At 39.0% G+C, this 22,905-nt stretch overlaps 1 protein-coding gene across 1 annotated transcript in view; it reads right to left on the reverse strand.

Moving 5' to 3' along the window:
* Positions 1 to 427: 427 nt before the first annotated feature.
* tgfb2 (transforming growth factor, beta 2) overlaps positions 428 to 22,905 on the reverse strand; it is a 91,793-nt gene continuing 69,315 nt past the window's right edge. The window contains exons 2-7 of the mRNA XM_062063745.1: positions 19,250 to 19,413; positions 11,769 to 11,901; positions 11,575 to 11,685; positions 10,013 to 10,187; positions 6,093 to 6,246; positions 428 to 6,024 (exon numbers count right to left, since the gene is read on the reverse strand). Of these exons, the coding sequence (XP_061919729.1) occupies positions 5,866 to 6,024; positions 6,093 to 6,246; positions 10,013 to 10,187; positions 11,575 to 11,685; positions 11,769 to 11,901; positions 19,250 to 19,413 (896 nt within the window). The 3' untranslated portion in view covers positions 428 to 5,865. The remainder of the gene's footprint in view (positions 6,025 to 6,092; positions 6,247 to 10,012; positions 10,188 to 11,574; positions 11,686 to 11,768; positions 11,902 to 19,249; positions 19,414 to 22,905) is intronic.

The following is a 22,905-nucleotide window of genomic DNA, read 5'->3' on the forward strand; positions in this document are numbered from 1 at the left end:
AGACCACACATCTGCATAGAAAACTAAAGAAGTCTTCCGCATTTAAGCTGAAATGTCTTCCACACACAGAAAGAGTTAATTTGCCTCGATGCAACTTTTGCTGATTTCCATGACTTAGATGACTAAGATTCTACACATACATATCTTATTTCACAAGTATATATACAAAAAATAAACAAAGAAAGTAATTTATGTCGCGTAATTTTAGTCAAAGAGAGTCCAGTGAGTGGTGTGGCACATTTTCACACGAGGCAGTCACAGACATGAACTCATATTAAACCTGCAGAAAATCAACTTTTTGTTACAGAAGGTTTGAAATATTATGCTCACTAACAATCATTCAGTCCACCATTTAGCCCCTGATGGACTCACCCTCGTCATGGAGATAAAACGACTAAATGCGCATGACGCAGCCCCAAAGCATACATATGAGCATAGGAATATTTTGCTTTGTCAAAGGCAATATGCATGCAAACCCATACATTATAAACATGACTTAAAGGGGCTGTTTGCAACATTTTTGGAACAAGGATGAGGTGATGGAAGAAAAGTAACAATATAATACATCTTTTTTTGTGGCAGCGTAGGAGAAAGTTATGTATACGTTTTGCACTTTTGCATTTCCCAAAAATGTGCCTTCGACTAAAAGGCGCCAACTTTCCTGTGTATTTTACACCCTATTTGCCGCCCTTTTACGACTTCTTCTATGTAATAGTGTTGTCCCGATACCGGTACCAAAATTATTTTGATACTTTTCTAAACAAAGGGGACCACAAAAAATTGCATTATTGGCTTTATTTTAACAAAAAAATCTTAGGGTACATTAAACATATGTTTCTTATTGCATGTTTGTCCTTAAATAAAATAGTGAACATACAAGACATCTTGTCTTTTAGTAGTAGGTAAGCAAACAAAGGCTCCTAATTGACTCTGCTGACATATACCATTTATCATTCTATTATTTTTCAAAATTATTAAGGACAAGTGGTAGAAAATGAATTATTAATTTACTTGTTCATTTACTGTTAATATCTGGTTACTTTCTCTTTTAACATGTTCTATCTACACTTCTGTTAAAATGTACTAATTACTTATTCTTCTGTTGTTTGATACTTTACATACATTTTGGATGATACCACAAATTTGGGTACCAAGTAGTTACAGGATCATACATTGGTCATATTCAAAGTCCTCATGTGTTCAGGGACATATTTCCTGAGTTTAAAAACACAATATGAATTTTAAAAAAACCAAAGAAGATGTGATGCCAAAAAATATTGACGTAATCATAGTAGTATCGACTAGATACGCTACTGTACTTGGTATCATTACAGTGGATGTTAGGTGTAGATCCACCCATGGCGAACCGGTACTTTTTAGAGGCAGTATAATACCAAATATGATTCATTAATATTGCGGTACTATACCATACAACCGTAGTATGTAATAGCATAATTAAGTACATACACGTTAACTATAGGTGTTGTTAGCTCAGACCTCGGCAAATTAAGGCTCGGGGGCCGCATGCGGCCCGTTAATCTTTTCAATCTGGCCCACCGGACACTCAAATAATTTTTTTTAACCTTTAATATGGAAACTGTAGCTGCCATTATGATGTGCAGTGATGTTTTCAAATGACCGGAAGTCTTGAACTATACAAAGTATTTCAATGGTTGGAATCTGCGCTTTTGCATGATATACTAGTTACTATGGTCATCTAATTAGTTACTATGGTAATCTAAGTCACAGCAGCTCAGACGAGGCACCAGGCAGTGTGGGTGGGGAGCGTTTCCACAGAGTGTTTTCAGAGCGACCAGCCTGAAATGCGGGTGTCAGGACAGACGCTGAAGGAGATTTTTACAACAAAGTTCTAAAGTTTAGTGAGATATCAGATTGTAGGTGTTTTTTTTTACCCGTTGCATTTATATTTTGCTGTGTTTGTTGCATTTTTGTTGCGTTTCGCTTGATTGTAAAATATGTCGATCGAGAGGGGGTGTGACGTTCTTATGTTGTCAATATTCAGTGTTTTATCGTTCATAGGTAATATTGTAAATCCCACATTCTATATTTTCATGTACATTTTGGGTGTCTCATTCAGTAAAAAAATTCAAAATTCCATTCCGCTTTTAAGGCGGTCTGTCATAACGTTTTAGCATTCAATCATACATTATTGTGAGGTTTTTATATATTAGTGTTCCTAAAAATACATACCGGCCCCCAGACACATATTTTTCTCGAAATTTAGCCCCCCGAGTCAAAATATTGTGTGCACACGCTCCCTTCGCGTACGTGTTGACGAGTACGGGTGAGTGACCGCCGTAAACACCAATCATTTTATTCGGGCTGGTAAAACAAATGTGTAATTGTGAAAAGTATAGACAATTGTCAAACAAATGTGTTCCGTTAAACCACTATGGGTAACACAAGCCATCCGGTGGTGTTCTTGTTATATGTTTGAAAAATGTTACTATGAGGAAGTAGCAAACAGCCCCTTTAATTATTTATTTAGATTTATGGTAATTTGAGAGCCTTCATTAAAAAAAAAATAAAATAAAATATTCCTAAACAAATTAACTGAATAAGAATTATGCACATTTCTAGTTTATTCCCATTGATTCCTATAAATTCCCATTGCAACAACGCTGTTTATTACACTTGTCTCGTTGAAGCTTAACAGTACATGTGAAAATAACAAAAACAGAGTTAAACTTTCTCGGGAGAAGAACTGTTTTATAAATTTCATACTAACTTCAGATTATTTCACTTTAAAATGAACTACAGGGTAAAAATCTTAATCTGTTACTGGGAGATCGTGTTTGAGGATAAAGAATAAACATATTTTTCATTCCCAGTAATAAATACTGTTATTAATGTAACATGTTGACGTGCATCATAAAAGTTGCTTCCGTTTCAATGATATCAATATACTTGCAATATTAATGGGTCTGAAAAAATCAATCTTAACAATATGAAAGGTCTTTGGGTGTGGTCAAATTTGAGTATATTAAATGTTTCTCGTCCTTATAGCTCGTTAATTCAACACAATAATATTCTACAGTGGAACCTTGATTTACGAATCCCTCATTGTCCGAACTTTTCAATTTACCAATCACAGACCGAAAAAAAAAATGCTTTGGTGTATAAACCTTGTCTCAGTGTACGGACGTTTCATCCACCCATTGATCAATGATCAATCTCCGGTGTTCATTCATTCAGCACAGCATCGTTGTGCTGATTTAATACTTTAGTGTATGTTTTTAGCCTTTTGACAACATGTTTCTTGTTTTTTTTAGCTAAATATGAAACCAAAGAAAGTAATGGACAAGTGGAGTGTGTTTTGAACCATTCAGGAAGCATTGTGACAGTGTGTGTGCGTCGGCAGGGCGATTGCAAATGAGGACTGTTCAGTTTGTTGTTGTTTTGACTTTATTAAATACAAAACCCAAAACCAGTGAAGTTGGCACAGTTTCCAAAAACAATTTGAAATGTGGACTCGTCAGACCACAGAACACTTTTCCACTTTGCATCAGTCTATCTTAGATGATCTCAGGCTCAGCAAAGCCGGTGGTGTTTGTGGGTGTTGCTGATAAATGGCTTTCGCTTTGCAGAGTAGAGTTTTAACTAGCACTTACAGATGTAGTGACAAACTGTCGTTACTGACAGTGGTTTTATGAGGTTTTCCTGAGCCCAGGTGGTGATATCCTTCACACACTGATGTCGCTTTTTGATGCAGTACAGCCTGAGGGATGGAAAGTTACGGGCATTCAATGTTACGTGCAGTGATTTCTCCAGATTCTCTGATGATATTACGGACCGTAGATGTTGAAATCCCTAAATTCCTTGCAACAGCTGGTTGAGAAATGTTGTTCTTAAACTGTTGGACAATTTGCTCACGCATTTGTTCACAAAGCGGGGACTCTCGCCCCATCCTTGTTTGTGAATGACTGAGCATTTCATGGAAGCTGCTTTTATACTCAACCATGGCACCCACCTGTTCCCAATTAGCCTGTTCACCTGTGGGCTATTCCAAATAAGTGTTTGATGAGCATTCCTCATCAAACTTTTTTTTGCCACTTGTGCCAACTTTTTTGAAACATATTGCAGGCATCAAATTCCAAATGAGCTAATATTTGCAAAACAAAAATTACGTTTCTCAGTTCGAACATTAAATATATTGTCTTTGCAGTCTATACAATTGAATATAAGTTGAAAAGGACTTGCAAATCATGGTATTCTGTTTTTTTTTTTACCATTTACACAACGTGCCAACTTCACTGGTTTTGGGTTTTGTAGAAAGTCTCCCCCTTGTTATGTTTGTTTGCTATACTATACTGTATAGCGCTTTATATTGTGTTCAAAGTGTACAAACTTTTAGTAAAATATGGACTTTTTTCGAGGCTGAAACCTATTATTCATGTTTACATTGTTTCTTATTGAGAGATTTGCTTCAATATACGAACATTCCTATTTTCCAGAACCAAGTAGGTTCATAAATTGAGGTTCCACTGTATATGCTGCAGGAATTGGGTTGCAACAAAGCAAGATCTGTTTCCCCTTTGTACAAACTAACAGGACTGATGTTCAAAACTACAAAAAAATTAAACACGTTTCTAACATGGCATAATATCTCTTCTGGTAACCTTTTCAGACAATCCTGAAAATGTATTAATAAATATGTCCAGCACCTGTAAGATACAAAAGGTTGAAGAGGTTGCATTTCATCAATGCAAGGTTGACACCTGCCCACTTTTTCTACCATATTCAAAATGCCTTAGGTGCTGAGGCACATAAGCACGAACATCTTAAATAGCAAAACCGAGAATACATTAAAGCACAAAGTATATATAAAAAAAAAGCCCTCAAAAAGGTGGCTGGATGTTGAGGGTGGAGCTATGTCATTCGTATCATTTCACATAACAGACACTTATCACGTAAACCTCCAGTGTTTGCCTTGACTCTCATGTCTCGTGTGACAAGTGCGTGAGGTGATTCGTGTGGACTTGGCCTTCAGAAGACAAACAAAGGGCATGGACTTGCAAAGCCACTCGATCATTATGACAATTGACATTTTGTCATGGCACGGGTAACACCGGTTGCCATTTGACATGTTTTGTATGATTTCTAAGGTGAAGCCATCAGTCAAGTCTCTGACAAGCAAATTTGGTCGAAAAAATGAACATAATTAAAATAATAGAGGAGTGTTCCTAAGCTAAACTTGAGAGATGGAATGAGACACGGAACTGTTATCTGTAGCCAATACTGATTAAGACTGTCAAACTTACTAACACTTGATCGTCGTCTACTAACTATAGAACCGCGGTGTGGTCAAACATACTGCACACATGTCTATGCCCATGTCGTGTAGAAATGTCCATCATTTCATGGTTGTCGGGTTTAGAAAAAAAATATTAGGGATGTCCTTATCTTCCAGCATGGGAACAATGCCCTGTATTTAGCACCAACATAACTGAACTGTTTCTCTTCCAAGAGAAAAGGGTTTATTGGGTCTAAAAGGCTGAATGTTGACATCTGATAGCCAACAGACGCTAGTGCCTGGAGCCAAGTAGGGCGCCACAAACTGACGGCACATCGCAATTCATGTTACTCATGCAAATATCAACCCACAAGCCCGGATTTGCTTGATTGGCACTTCGCATTGGTGTCAAAGTCTTTCGAGTATCACATCATGCCAATGGTGTGCTGTGTGTTTGAAAGCCTCGCCGTGCCCCTTTTGGAATGAGGTTTATTTGTTCTGTATGTCTCATCTTGTGGAAATAGAAGAGATGATACGGCTGCAAATGGTGTGGGGTGCGTTATTGTGTGAAGAAAGGTGTGTAGTGGGTTGTGCTGGCTTTTCAAGAGTTTCTAGCTGCACTTGCAAGACTTGACCTTCATATTGGAGAGCTGTTCTATTTTGGGAGTCTTGCCTATATAGTAGAGGATAGTGAGGGGTTCCAGGTCCTGGGACACACAGCAGGGCGACGCTGATGCATCTGGGTTGATGGTGTTGTACAGGCCTAACACCTAGAAAGACAATCACAATCAAACAATTGCATAATCCAGACAATGATTTTCTGTTAAGCTCATAGTACCTTGGAATGCTGAGTGTCAGCACTCCATAGATAAGGACAGGCTCCGGCACAGAAGTTGGCCTCGTAGCCTTTTGGCTCGTGAATCCACCTCCAGCCGAGGTCTTTCTTAAAGTCAATGTAGAGGGACCTTAAGCAACAGTTGTCCTGAACGTTTCTGTTATGCACAAAAGGAAAAGAAAATGATGGGTGAACTGCAATGTGAGACACATTTTTACAAAGTGATCTGTAGGGATGTATACCGTGTACCGGTATTTTTTGGTACCGGTCCAGGAAGACCGTTGAGATTCTGGACCAATTATACTGCTATTGGTATTTTTTTATCCAGCTGACCGTCGCAATTATGACTCTGTCACATTCAGTTCAAGTGCCGCTACTACGCACGAGTAGACAGGAATCAACTTGCAATAACCACAAATAAGGAAGCAACACCACACAAAACAATATTTCCTCCTAGTCCCCAAAGTCTGACCTGACCGTTCTCTAAACCAGTGGTTCTCAACCTTTTTTCAGTGATGTACCCCCTGTGAACATTTTTTTAAATTCAAGTACCCCCTAATCAGAGCAAAGCATTTTTGGTTGAAAAAAAGAGATAAAGAAGTAAAATACAGCACTATGTCATCAGTTTCTGATTTATTATATTGTATAACAGTGCAAAATATTGCTCATTTGTTGTGGTCTTTCTTGAACTATTTGGAAAAAAAGATATAAAAATAACTAAAAACTTGTTGAAAAATAAACAAGTGATTCAATTATAAATAAAGATTTCTACACATAGAAGTAATCATCAACTTAAAGTGCCCTCTTTGGGGATTGTAATAGAGATCATGAACTTAATTCTAAACATTTCTTCACAAAAAAAAAGAAATCTTTAACATCAATATTTATGGAACATGTCCACAAAAAATCTAGCTGTCAACACTGAAAATTGCATTGTTGCATTTCTTTTCACAGTTCTTTTTGACAAGACATTTAAAAAAAAAATCTCACGTACCCCTTGGCATACCTTCAAGTACCCCCAGGGGTACGCGTACCCCCATTTGAGAACCACTGCTCTAAACCATCCAGTAATCCACAGGCCTATATTAATCCACTTAAAAAGTGACATTTAAAATAATAAGTGGGTCTTTATATAATACACACACAACACAGACACATATACATCGGTAGCTGACAACCTGTCACTCAAATAGGTCCTTTTGCAACATAAACACCAATGAAAATTCCTATTGATTCAACATGATGATTGATTGTATGGATTTATAACATATATTTGATATGAGATATCATGGGAAAGGTCTGACGAATTAACACGAATGCCATACATTAATATTATTGTATTAGTAATATTTTAAATGTTACAGGGACAAGCGGTAGAAAATGGATGAATGGATATACTGAGTGTAATTGTAGTGAATAGAAACACAGCGATGGATGTGTGTGGTCTTTACAAGATGATGACATAACTGCATTGCACTTTTGCACATGCACACATAGTTGACTTGTTTAACCTAAAAAGCAAATGTTGATAAAAGACTTCCGTGCTGTTAGACGTTATATCATAATGTTGCTGGTGCTAATAGAAATGCTATAATTTTTCACATCTTTATTTACACAAATTACATATAGTACCGATGAATACCGGTATTGATAAGGAATATCAATATTGGTATCGGTATCGATAAAATCCTAACGATATACATTTCTAGCCCCACGTAAAGCAAGTGGTTCAATCGATATAGTAAGCATTATTACGTCAAAAATATCCCACATTTTCACTAACCCCTTTGTTGGCTGACAGTCACGTTACAAAGTGACCGGTCGTGCTAATTAATTTAGACGGATAAAGCTCAGTGGGTATTTTTTTGGTTAGAAAACAACAAAAAACACCATTTCAAAGTATCAGACTTTGATGGAAAAAGGGTATTCAAATATTGTTTTGAATATTGTTTTTTTGTTCTGTAATTCACTGGTAAGACTGTATTTCCTTTGCTGCTGCTTATTGAGTGTAGAGAATAAGTAGGTTAATTTTAACAGAGGGAGGCAGAATGTAAAAATGTTATTATATTGTAAAGGAACTGCGCCTATCATTCACAATCTCTATGTGAACCAAAAACAAATATGTTTTTCTTTTTTATGCATTCCAATTTATTATACGGCTTGTACAAGGCGGCTAACAATGTAGTTAATGAGAGTACTTTATTGCGACCATAAAGCCCTCTAAAAACATCCAAGAACCGCCAACAATACTTTGTTTACATGTATTGGCCTGAATATTAACCAAATATAAGTGACATTGTTGTTATATATTCTCCATAAGGCTGTCAAACGATACAAATATTTAATTGCGATCAATCGCATTGTACATAGTTAACTCAAAATGAATCACGATTAATCGCAGATAGATATTTTTTCATCATTAGAAGTTTTTCACTGGACAGATAATTTTCAGGTTTTTAATACGATGACTGGACAAGTAGTTTGCTTTAATGAAATGTGTTTGAAACATTATGCTTTTTTTAAACATCACTAGTCAGTTCGCTAACTGCAAAATGTACTTCCTGTTTTGCGCCTTGAACCGGAAGTATATTCGTCCATAGCGGTTCTGCTCGAAAGGATTCTTTATTCATTATTCCAAGCAACGTTTTTAAGTTTTACAATATAACTAAAACAATTCATACTTACTAAACCGTCCCAAGTATGTTTTCATGCATATTTCTAAGGGCTATTGTCATGTAACCCAGCTAGCATCGTTAGCATTAGCGGATATGCCAACACGTTTACAACTGTCTGAAACAATACAAAAACAATGCCATTGTAAGGCAATAATATTAACACAGTTTTGTAAATTCACCAAGACGTCACCGTGACATTATTGAGTCTGTTTAGCTGATTGGAAAGCTAGCTTCCGCAGCTAGTGGGTGACTTATGTTTTGTTTGATCAGCCTTTTTACTGCTGTGTTACAGGCACTGTTTGGAAACAATTAGGGTATGTAAATAAACATTTACAACATCTTTTGTACCGGTATATATCTGTGGCTAATAGTGCGGTGCAGATAATATATGTAAAACCATTTTTTTCTTCTAAAATTTAGTGGCCGCGGCTTTAATACCAGTGAGGTCTATAGCCCAGAAAATAGGGTAGTAAAAAAAGATTGATGACTTAACTTAATCATTTGTTGAACTTAAACGCTACCGACCAAATGGGATGCGTTCGGATTTCCGTATACGGTAAGTCTGGATTGACAGTCGATTGTCACCATGGTGACAGTGAGTGTTTTAAAAGACTGTATCATTCATACATGTATTTTGTTTTGTCCATCATGTCGACATGCATTGCTTGATCTGCGCTAAAGCAAGGCACAGCGAGTGAAGTCAAAGGACATCAGTCCTATCCTCAACCATTTTAATCTGCGATGGAAAGCCCTAGCAGGACAAAAGTGGCCCACGGACTGCCAGTTGACGTTCACTGCCTTTGGAACTACAATGATGGTGCATTCAATCGTTCAAAAGCACTCCTGTATACAAACGTAAAACTGTTCATGGGTAAGTAAATTTGTATTGATATACAGTATATCTTGCACTTTGTACAGTAGGAAGGGGATCCATATGGCCCTATTCGTGTCACAGTTTACCTGACACATGAAATGTGATGAATTGGGGTTGGAGGGTGCCCTATAAACTTCAGTCGCCAGATGGCAGTAGAGTGTTGAATATCATAAAATCTGTTTTGTGGCAATTCCAACTGTGACCAAAGCATCATTTGCTACGTAGAGAGGCGCTTTCCATCATTTTCAGCAGACAGCATTGCAAAATGATTAACAACCCCCTCTTCCTCTCGCCCCAGGAATGGGGCCATATGAATTCCCTACTGTACGTCAAAAGAGCTAGTTTATTTATAAAATGGTTATGGGGCTCAGTACTTGGAACAGTAAGCTGCATCCAGGGCTCTCTTGGTCCGATGGGCTTTGTGGTGAAATGGCGACTCCAACCGGTAAGAGGGCAGCAGCATAACTAGAAGGTGAGGAGCTCTAACACTGTGGCGCCGCCTCTTGAATACTTTCAGGTCACCACCGTGGATGAAACTGTCATCAATACCTACAGATGGTAAAAACGGATCAATCAGCTGCAGCAGACTACAACATACAAACCCCGTTTCCATATGAGTTGGGGAATTGTATTAGATGTAAATATAAACGGAATACAATGATTTGCAAATCCTTTTCAACCCATACTCAATTGAATGCACTACAAAGACAAGATATTTGATGTTCAAACTCACAAACTTTATTTATTTTTTGCAAATAATAATTAACTTAGAATTTCATGGCTGCAACACGTGCCAAAGTAGTTGGGAAAGGGCATGTTCACCACTGTGTTACATGGCCTTTCCTTTTAACAACACTCAGTAAACGTCTGGGAACTGAGGAGAAACATTTTTTAAGCTTCTCAGGTGGAATTCTTTCCCATTCTTGCTTGATGTACAGCTTAAGTTGTTCAACAGTCCGGGGGCCTCCCTTGTGGTATTTTAGGCTTCATAATGCGCCACACATTTTCAACGGGAGACAGGTCTGGACTACAGGCAGGCCAGTCTAGTACCCGCACTCTTTTACTATGAAGCCACGTTGATGTAACACGTGGCTTGGCATTGTCTTGCTGAAATAAGCAGGGGCGTCCATGGTAACGTTGCTTGGATGGCAACATATGTTGCTCCAAAACCTGTATGTACCTTTCAGCATTAATGGCGTCTTCACAGATGTGTAAGTTACCCATGCCTTGGGCACTAATACACCCCCATACCATCACACATGCTGGCTTTTCAACTTTGCGCCTATAACAATCCGGATGGTTCTTTTCCTCTTTGGTCCGGAGGACACAACGTCCACAGTTTCCAAAAACAATTTCAAATGTGGACTCGTCAGACCACAGAACACTTTTCCACTATGTATCAGTCCATCTTAGATGAGCTCAGGCGTTTCCGGGTGTTGTTGATAAACGGTTTTCGCCTTACATAGGAGAGTTTTAACTTGCACTTACAGATGTAGCGACCAACTGTAGTTACTGACAGTGGGTTTCTGAAGTGTTCCTGAGCCCATGTGGTGATATCCTTTACACACTGATGTCGCTTGTTGATGCAGTACAGCCTGAGGGATCCAAGGTCACGGGCTTAGCTGCTTATGTGCAGTGATTTCTCCAGATTCTCTGAACCCTTTGATGATATTACGGACCGTAGATGGTGAAAATGTTTACCAGTTTGAACATCAACTATGTTGTCTTTGTAGCATATTCAACTGAATATGGGTTGAAAATGATTTGCAAATCATTGTATTCCGTTTATATTTACATCTAACACAATTTCCCAACTCATATGGAAACAGGGTTTGTAACAGGACATAGATACTAATTAGCTACAGAGACATGTTTGGTTATGGTAGTGCACACAGTGTAACCTAACATTGATTAACAAGCTTTCAGATCAAATAACCTGCAAACCGTGCCTCCAGCTCCTCGCTCTTGTTGGGAATGATGTAGTTATTCGATGGCACGAAGGTACAACATGGACAGTGTAGGCTCAGCTTGAATCCACTGTTTCTGTCTAAGGAGAGACACATCCACGTTACAATGTTCTACAACCAATCATAAAACGTCAAGGAACTTAAAGGAAATGCATGCAGTCACCTCTGTGGTTCATCCATTCATTCACAGCCTGCGTCACATCGAAGGTCAGCCATTCGCCTTCTGTTTGTGTTCGTACCACTCTGCTGTCGATATATCGTTGTGTTGGGGATGCCAAGTCTTTGTGGGTTAAAATCTGTCCACAGTACAGAGGTATGAAACATCAAAACTAACACTTGAAATCCGAAACATTACAATAACCGCGATTCATCACTGAATATGACTTTTATTCAGTCATCCATAGTCCACGAGTGCTTTTCCTTATCCCATTGGATCCTTGTTTTTTTCCGTTAAATCGAGTTTGACCTAAACTTTAGGTCAAACTCGATTTAGCTCAGGGGCCACATGAAAGAAAATATATTCCCAAGTGGGTTATACTGGTAAAATCATGGCATGATAACTTAAAAATAACCCTAAGCCTAACTACGTAGTGTCCAAACACGCAAGTGTTGACACACGGCACATAGCTTCGCCCCCTTTGGAGTCATGCGCGCTCTTGCTATTGCGACATCTAGTGGACACATTTAGAACAGCAGTTTCTTTCATTCGGAAATTACAGCTGATTTTTATAGTTAGCAAAGTCATCTCACGGGGCGGATAAAACCTGTTTGCGAAACTGATCCGGCCCGCGCGCCGTACGTCTGACACCCCTTGTTTAGGCATTAATGATGGCTTTCAGTTAGTTTCTCTATCTTCAAATCCAATTTCCTTAGGCGGTTTCTTACAGTTGACTCCAGTTTCTGCCCGTTTGTTCTTCATTTGTTTTGCTGCACATTTTCTGTTTTCAAGACATATTGAGGAAGTGGCCATTTGAATTTACCATAGTTAAAGGTCTTATCTGTTATCTGTTGTTTTTTCTACAAAATGAAACAACTGAATGAAAATCCTCCAAGCCTAGTGTTTCCATATTTTCCCTTTTATATTCCTTTTAAAAATGAATAATGAATCAAGTTGAATTAACTTGGAATATTCAAGTATACGAGCAATAACTACATTTATGTGGCGTTACTGACACCTTGTTACCAGTCAGTATACACTACTACAGTGTTTCTTAACCATAGAGCCCATTGTCGATCTGTTTCTAAGCTGTGGTTCGTATGGACCGCTAACTAAAAAAAACAAAAAACATATTAACATCATACAGTACATTGTAACAATTATCATTTCTGAAAAAAGTCACACATCTGCGTGCTGTCTGTGCCTTATAACAAATATATTATTAAATACAATGCCAGAAGCACAAAATAATTTGTCTTTGTGGTGGTCAACTCCTCCAGATCCAACCCAGTGGTGTGCCGTCAGGGCCAACAAGGCTTTCTCTGCTGGCCTAACATAACCAGAAATCATGATCATAATTAAAGATAAAATTAATTTTTTTATTTACTCTCCCTAAATATCTAAAAGTATTAATTTTTTCTTCATGTCATATTATGCTCTTTCCAGTGCTGTTACTTTTAGGTTAGAGTTTGTATCCAATCAGAATTCAGCTATCTTATGTTGCCATGCTGTACGAAATCTGCCTGGTGCCTTCAGAATCAACAATGCAGGCGTCTGTGCACTGTAAGTGAACGTACACATAAAGTTGATAGACAACTGCGATAGCCAATCAGATCCTGAGTTGTCAGTAAGGCCTTCTAGCTGGTCTTACGCTGTGATTGGATACTCACTTGAGAGTCCCAAGTGAGTATCCAATCACAAGTTGGGAAAACAGGAAGTGGCACAGGAGTCATATGAGCCAAAGAAAGCCACAGAAAACTCGCCGGTACTCACTTAATTGGCTGACGTGATACATAGTGAAGAGCGTGCATGGTGCAATATTTCAGTAAAGCACGGCTGGCGAACACCTACCTGGAACCATTGCAATACATGCGCTTGCTGTTAAAGCATTTACTGCTAAAAATTCCAATATGAGGAAATCTGAGGAAGAAAAGAAAGACGCTGTACTTTGAACAAAAACAAAAAGAGCCAAAATTCGAATAAATATCGGTCCGGCCTATTCAAGATGGAGGGCATTGCGGGCCAGTCTTGGACTAACTTTGGAAGTTCAATTGGCTGTTTTCCTTCTAGACAGGTAATCTGATGTTCCATCTTCCTATATTTTGCGTGTATCCTTTTGCGTGGTGACATGTGATACCAATTACTGTTTCATGTTTTGTAAGCAGAGACATAGTTTGTGGTTTTTGCATTTAGATTTTTGCTAAATCTTTGTATAATGCATGGTGATATTACAGCACCTAAATGGGTATTTCATAATTTGAGTAAACAAAAACATGTAACTGTGACGACGACATTTATTTTCTGTAACAAAATACGAACTTGGGGATCTTTCAATGCAACTTCAGGCTGTCAACAACTTATGCGTGTGCCCGTACAGCTCTTGTGCGCGATTTCGTGAACTTCCAGAGTGGAGAAGACTGGGCGGGGCAATCAGCAAGGTGCGCAGAGAGGGGGGCGGGATTTACAGTTTGAATTCTGCCTGGTGAAACAAGATTCAAGTACCCCAGCTTTAAACTATAACTAAGTTTGAAATAATTATTAAATATGATTAAAATAAGGAGTAAGATTACTAATTCAGTTTTAATATTTGAGTGGGCCCCGGGCCCCTATGTAATTAAAAAGTTGGGCCCTGAGGTTAGAAAGGTTAAGTGTCCCTGTTTTAGACACCTAAAGACGGCCTAAATTAAAAGGTGGTTTCAAAGAAACTTTAAAGATACCTCATAATTTTTACTTAATTTACTGTAACTTTAGTTGATTGAAATTTTATGAAATTTACTTAAGTGAAACTAGACAAACTAAATCAATTTAGAAGACTAAAGTATGACTAAAATAAAAATAAATTCAGTCAAAAGACTAAGACTAAAAATTAAATCTCGTCAAAATGAACACAGGAAGAATAACAGTAGTTGCGGTTTGAACAGAGGGCCGGAGGATTTGAACAATGCATGGACTCCCGACCCCCTAACTTAGCTCAGGTGTGCAGAAGCATATACAATAGAGGGGAACTAGTATTAAGACATTCAATACTCTTATTTATCTAAACAAGAAACAACAATCACATCGAATAACTGAGGTCAAACCAGCATCCTCCCTCTTCTTTGATTGATTGGCCAGGTCTGTGAGGAGGAGCGAGAGCGGAACCAGATGGCGGACTGACCTCTATTATTCTGCTGTCCTGTCCTTCAGAACCATGCTTATTTTGGCTCATCTTTATCTAATGTGTAAAACACAATTCCTGCTGTTTTAATTCAGATCTCCTTTTTACTGAGAATTGGGATAAATGACACATTGAGCTTTAGGCAACCATTAGCTGCTGTATATCACAGTTAAGTGGATGCTTCTAGGGCACTCGTGTTCGGAAGAGACACGGTCATTGTGACTGGCCCTCTTTCTAATTCAAACCATCCAAAAACTTGCCACAACTAAGCACACGCATGGAGAAAACAGACGACCTAAGTCTCAAAAGCGGTGTTTGGTATGGTTTATGGTCTCGCTTTACTGTTTAACGGCAGCACGGTGGTCATTGCATCCGTTTTTTAATCCTTTCATTTTGCGAAAATCTCCCTTTTGGGTGGACAAATACCATGGGCATGACTGAATGGTGGCATGTACGTGACAGCCTTGAAAGCCGATCAAATCCAACACTCCATTTCAGTTCAGTTCATCTTATTTAATTTCGGACATGCAAACCAGATTACATTAGCGCACAAACTAAGATTAACAGTTTTCATTTCAACATGTCCAAAAAGGAGTAGGAAGAAGCAGAGCTTATTAAATACCACTCCTTCTCCTCATCACAATAATCCTTCAAAACAATATATTTTTGTACAAAAATGTTCTTCACTCCTTGTGTTCCGTATACACCCCTTAAAGTTTTACATATTGGGTGCCAAAGCAAATCCCTCGGCACAGTACGCGAACGCACTGAAGCCTCCACCGATGAACCCAGCCCAACTCCCCCAAAAAACCTTGGCCGCACCCGCCCAAAAGTCCAGTACCCAATACCTTTTTCGGATAAAAAGATTGGCTTTAATGGCTATTAATTATGGATGCTCTGCACAAACGCACACACCCATTGCATGTTCTCACCCACAGGAAAGATCTTCGCAAATGAAATAATTTCAAAACGAATACCATGACCGCTGTTGAACCGGCGAGCGAGACCATACAGCCCTCCAAACACTGCCCTTGCAACGTGTCATCATTTTTCTCCATGCATGGTTAATCTAAAAGAGGGTGAATGATCTTGGCTTGTTCAAACGCCAGTACTTTCTATGCAACCATAGAACTTTTCTGGAGTAACACAAAATTACATTAATTCACTTGTCTTTAGGATTGGAGTTTTTTTTAGTTGTTTTTGTCACTCAAGCTATTGTTGGAACCTAATTTCCCATGATCTTTCACTGCACTGAAAAAGATAGTTGTAAACTTGCAGTGTGACTTTGACGTCTATCAAGGTAATTTAAATGAGAGACACTAGCCAATTAGTTTGGGTGTCTAATTTTGTCTATAGTTGACTCAGTGGCTTTAACGATGTATGTAAGTGCCTCCAACATATTCATCACAGCAAGTCTTTAACACTATTTCAGCGGCTCATATCTTTCAAACATGTCTAGATTAGTGTGTTTGTGATGGATGTCTGCAGAGTGGATTTTATCAAGTCTCGCTCGTTGTACCGGTCTGTCCCTTCCTCCCTAACACATTTACAGGCATGTTTGCATGAGAAAGTCTCTCGGTTTGGAGCTGTGTTTAGCCCAGCTGTCATCCCCTTGTCTGGATGTAAACAAAGCATGGAGACCGGCTGGTGCAGACAGGCTGACCCACACCCAGACCCAGGGTGACTGCAAAGTCAAAGTGTTGGAAACACTTATATAATAAAGTAGTACTTAAGTACTGTATGAAAGGAGCATGGAAGTTAAAAAAAAACCTTACTATGTCAGTGGCTTGACAGCAGTGGTCCTGTTCCCAGGCTCATCTGAACTTTGCCAATGAACACTGAAATGATTCAGGCAGGGCTTGGGAGAATGTCGTGTGGTCAAAATGGGACCAACATTGAGCTCTTTGGCTTTAAATCAACTCAACTCTGTGTTTGCAGGCAGAGAAATGCTTAATATGACCCTAAAAACACAATCCTTAATGTCAAATAAAAAGGTGGATAATTAATGTTTTGAGGCCGTTTCTACCACCAAAATCCCTCTTGAGATGTGTGCAACCTTAGCGACCAACTATGTCCTTGGGATGCCAACAAGCGTTTCACCACCAATTACCAAGTCATGTTTTGCATCGCAGTCTGTTATTTTCATTTTGTGTCTCTCAGTTACCATAAACCTGGCATGAAAGTAACTAAATCACTTACAAGTTACATTTACAAAATCAGCAGTGGATCAAACATGTATTTTGCTCTCTGTATTATGTCGCTAGAAATGTTTTGTACTATATTGGCCATCAAGGATGTCTGCATCAAGTGGGATGAACGACTAACTCTCATGTATAACCCAGGGTTGGGAGGTTTTTGTAAAACAGAACATTATACTGTGCAAAAATATAACAAATCAAAAATCTATTTGTCAGGGCATGGACTATGATGCAGTTTCCTGCGTGTGTTGCTTTCCCAAGATGCAAACGAGCTGAAGCGGACATGGCGTGGAGGTAAGGACATGATTTTATTCTACACTAACAAAGCTCAAAAAAAGGTATAAACAAAAGGCGCTCACAGAGGAGGTAACAAACTTGGCTATGAAACAAAAGGCGCGCACAAAGGCGGAAGTACAAAACTAGACTATGAAACAAAAGACATGCATGTGGGCACAAAACTATGAACAATAAACAAAAACTTACTTGGCATAGAACATGGCATGAAGACGCGTGATCAGAAAGTGGGCAGAGCATAAATGTGCGGAGAAGGTGATGTTGCCAGGAAGACAGCCTGGCAACTGGGAGCTTAAATAATAGTGACAGCAGGTGCGTGACTCAAAATGTGAAAACGTGAGACAGGTGTGTGTGAGTCCAAACATGGAACAGGTGAAACTAATGAGTAACCATGGAAACAAAACAAAACCAGGAAGTGAAACCAGGAACTAAGGAAGTCCAAAACTAACAGCAAAACTAAACAAAACATGATCCGGACCATGGATCATGACACTATTCTGAAACAAGTATTAAGGATGAATCATACAGTACATTCACTAATGTAATATAGGCTACTGTGACATTCTAAATATATATGTACAGCAGTTTACGATTTGGTATAGACCAGTGGTTCTTAACCTTGTTGGAGGTACCGAACCCCACCAGTTTCATATGCGCATTCACCGAACCCTTCTTTAGTGGAAAAAAAAAAAAAAAAAGTTTTAAAATTCAAGACAAAGTTATGTTTTTTTTTACTGGTGGAAAAAATGAACCATGCATGAACATCACCTTGTTCAAAGAGCAAAACCAACACAGTGCATGAACTCACAACAAATTACACACCTGCAAATCAGATGGAAAATTAGAAGGAACATTGTTTGGGGGTATCCATAATACGCCATTAGGGAGAAGTTTTTATTTACACGATGAGTCGGGTGTGTCTTGACCTCCACGGTGGAGGCTCCGCCGAACCCCTGAGGCTGACTCACCGAACCCCTAGGGTTTGATCGAACCCAGGTTAAGAACCACTGGTATGGACTATTACATTGAGGGATTTCTTGGTCCATTGTGAGGGAATAACTTATGAACAGTGTGTAGGCATTAACAACATTAACCTATTGGACAGATAAAGTTAAAGTAACAATGATTGTCACACACACACTAGGTGTGGCGAAATTATTTATCTGCATTTGACCCATTACCCTTGATCACCCCCTGGGAGGTGAGGGGAGCAGTGAGCAGCAGCAGTGGTCATGCCCGGGAATCATTTTTGGTGATTTAACCCCCAATTCCAACCCTTGATGCTGAGTGGCAAACAGGGAGGTAATGGGTCCCATTTTTATAGTCTTTGGCATGACTCGGCCGGGGTTTGAAATCACGACCTACCGATCTCAGGGCGGACACTCTAACCACTGGGCCACTAAGTAGGTAACAATTATTCTCTGCATTTGACCCATCACCCTTGATCACCCCCTGGGAGGTGAGGGGAGCAGTGAGCAACAGCGGTGGCCGCGCCCGGGAATCATTTTTGGTGGTTAAACCGCCAATTCCAACCCTTGATGCTGAGTGTCAAACAGGGAGGTAATGGGTCCCATTTTTATAGTCTTTGGTATGACTCGGCCGGGGTTTGAACTCACAACCTACCAATCTCAGGGCGGACACTCTAACCACTAGGCCACTGAGTAGGTAGATGACTTAACCACACTACTCCCATGCGTATCCAAGTATTGGATGCAATCCACCAGTGAATTAAGTATTGAATAAAACAACTTTTAGAGCCCCTCAAGCCTTTTTCTTCACTGTAATGCCATAAATAATCCACAAATAACATTATTTACTTAAGACTTTAGCAGCTGTACCTGGTATAGCTCAATGCGTTGCTCTGGGACTCTGGCACTAGGGTTTTGAAGACGAAAGATCCTTAACTCAGCTTTCACCAAGTTGGAAGCATTCTTCTCCATTGAGGACACATCAAACATTAGGCGTCTGAAGTAAGGGTTGAAGAGAGTGGGGGAGATAACATCTGAAACAAAGAGAACAGGCAGGTTAAATCTGGGATTTGGACAGTATCAGTAAGATGGACACAAATATAGAGCACAGCACAACGATGGGAGGGAATACAGTTTATTGCCAAATAAACATAACCTGTGTTGATAATATAATATTTTAACACTATATAGGATAATAGCAACATGCACTAAAATGTGCAACTGAACTTGTAATGTAATGTGACTTTCCAACTGGAAAATTAAAACAGATTTGCTTTCTTATACTTTTGTCACTTTTGACAATTGGTGTAAAAAAAAAATCCCTGGGTTTAGCAATAAAAAGGTTCCATGACACATGACGGTCAAATGCAGGATCTCCTGTTAAGGTTGTGGTGTGGCAATTATTAGGAATACAAAAATGGCTGAGGTTACCATGTTTCTGCTTGACCAATGAGCAATCAGCACACATTTGGAATCACATTGGCATACTTGAAACCTCAGGGGCAAAGGTATGGAAATATTGTAGTGGAAAGGTGTCAATAGGATGGAAAATTATGTAAACTGAAATATATTGTAGTTGTCTCATTTATTGCCAAGACAGTAAATTGCCCATGCACACAAAAGTGACTGTGAATGGTGGTTTGTCTATATGTTCACTATGATTGACTGGCAATTATAGTCCAGAATGTACCTAATTTCTCACCCAAAGTCAGCTGGGTTATGCTACAGATCACCCATGACCGAGAGAAGGCTAAATAGAATATTAATAATACAAAGACACATGTATGAATAGTAAGTCACCATTTTTTCATTTGCCACATGTTACCAAGATGAGCATAATGAAATGTCAGTTCGAGTTTAAGTTTAATGTGCCAACATCACTCTAAAGAACTGTAACAGAACCCCAGCGCTCTCACAAACGACAGCAGCTATGCACAGTAGCAACCTTACAACTCCCCACAAACACTACTTAGAAACATGTGCGTGCAAGGCTTTGACAGATGCTTCCTCATGACCATGGTGACACGTGCAGCACTGACAGACACACAATATTTGTTGCCATGTCTGACAGATGCTGCAGAACACACACAATTTGTCATTAACTACGCACCATAGTACTGGAAACCATGTGTGAGTTGGAGAAGTGCTTGACAGCAGCCCACAACCCAGTGAAATGGAAGCCTATGAGGTCTTGAATAGATGCCTGCAACATGAGGCGCAGGCCTGGATTAGTAAAACACGGTGGTTTGCTTTGAGAGAGGAGACAATCTCAGTCAGCAAAAAGACAGACTGACAAGAACTGGCCAAAAGAAAAAATGAAGGATTATTTATGTGAGTGACCGAGTTATAATCAGGGTTGAAACTCTTTATTTGGGGTGGATTGTATGGGTTATGCACCCAAAAGAAGGACTTAAAGGTGGAGCTTGGAACATTCTTGCCCTGAAAGAATACATTTCCCAAATGATTCTCATGACATGAACATTTGATATTAAAGGCAGCAAACATTTAAGTCTCTTCATCTGCATGAGTAAATAATTGTTCTATCAGTCACTAGGTTTACATCTACTAAATTAGTCTGATTTCTCAAATAGTTAGATTTTTTATATTTTCACACTTTCGTGTGAAGTCCAAGTGTCCATGCACTTTCTCTAATGCGACTATTGATCATACGCCATGTGCCTCCCGTACACTGGGGGGGCGCTTATTTCATTTTAGCGCACTTAAATTAACTCTGTTTCCGGTTGACCTATGATGTCACACTAGCCATCTGCGGATCCATGCAACTTGTTTTAGGTGACAATGGCAATATTGGCACAGATTACAAATATTACGTCTGTAATGGCTATGCTGATGTTAATTAGCAGACAGTATCAAGAAATTATCTTAGATTGCGCTAAGAACATGATGCAGGTCCGAAGCAAAGACAGACCGGAGAAAGAGTTTTTTCTGAGGAATTTACGGACAAATAATCACTTTTGAATACCTCGACTAATTTCATGTGATAAAGCACCGTTGATTGATGGTGGGAGTTTTGAACCTGAAGGAAAAGACTGTTCGTGGCACGGTTGATACTGTTCCAGATGAAGTTTGCAATGCTCTGGACTATCTTGCCAGTTGTGCAGAATACAGAGGTTTTTCTAATCAGTTTGGAGAGCACAAATTAAGCATGAGGAGGTTTGTGTACGCTTTATTATTCACCTTTAATATACCTGCTTCATTATCTTTTTTCTCATTCGTATTTTTTTCGGGAGTCCGAATTAAACCAACATTTTACATTTCCTTAGCTATCTTTTTAAATAAAATCTCTGTTTCTTTTTTTCTACCATCAATGCACTTCAAAATGTTCTGTTTTTTTAATTTGTAAAGCAAACAAACAGTATCCTCTTCATGACAATTGTTGCTACGTTTTTATTTTTGTTGACACTGGCCCATGCGCAATACGAAGGGTCCTCTCTCACACGAGAAATCTGGTTTCCAATCGTACAATCCAGGTGTGTTAGTCCGATTTTTCAATAACCGAACACAATCGGATAAAGGTGTTTCCATGAGCTGTAAGAGGCTTATTTAGAGCCGAACTATTTAAGAAATCAGACTAATTTAGTGCATGGAAACGTACGGAATGATTGAAAGTTCATAGTTATTTTTGATACTAGTTGGTTGCAACTGAATGCACTTCTTTAAACTGAACCAGGAGAAGAGGTCATATAAACCGTAACGGTAAACATCTACAATCCTGTGCAGCCGTATGGCGCTGATTGTTGTGTTTCATCAAAGCTAGAACGAGATGCAGAATAACTAAGATGCAGGCATCTGCTTGGGTCTTGTAACTAAAAAAAATACAAATAAAATTCTGACGTGACTTGTTCAGGAGGGATTTTGAACAGACTGTATTGTTACTGGTCACTTTACATGATTAGCCAGTATAATGTAAGCAGCAGTAGCAAGATAAGCCAAGACTAATGAAGCTCTTGTTCGTTTCCTTCCCAGCTGTCAACAGAGAGAAAGTCAAACTCCCAGCTCCCAGGGGAGTTGAATGAGAACCGTTTACACAAACGGCTTCAGACCCTTGTGAATGAGTGTGCTGTTTTGACACAACACTGGCTGCATTGAGCAGAGGTTCATTGGAAGGTTTCAGTCACACTGTTACACACTTTGGATAGCAGAGGCACTTCGCAGATTATATTTATTTGACTAATTTCATGTGACAAACATGTTTACGTGTTTAAGTAAACAGTATAACTGACAGAAAGTCCTGTAGTGGTATCTAGGAGACCTCATCCAGCTTTTGGTGGATACTGCTCTTCATTTCCATGTTCTGTTATTGTAGTGTCCATGACAACAACGCTACGCTATTTCCACGACTTAACCATGTATTTTTGCTTAGACTACACTAATTGTGGATGAGTCACAGATGGAAACGTTGCTCTATTGTTCATAAATTACATGTCGTCTGTAAAAATCTGAAGACTGTCAATCAGAAGACGATGAAAATTGTTTGAAGCTTTTGGGGCTCATTGCTCATTGCA

This window comes from Entelurus aequoreus, linkage group LG11, assembly GCF_033978785.1.
Source record: "Entelurus aequoreus isolate RoL-2023_Sb linkage group LG11, RoL_Eaeq_v1.1, whole genome shotgun sequence".
Taxonomy (NCBI): domain Eukaryota; kingdom Metazoa; phylum Chordata; class Actinopteri; order Syngnathiformes; family Syngnathidae; genus Entelurus; species Entelurus aequoreus.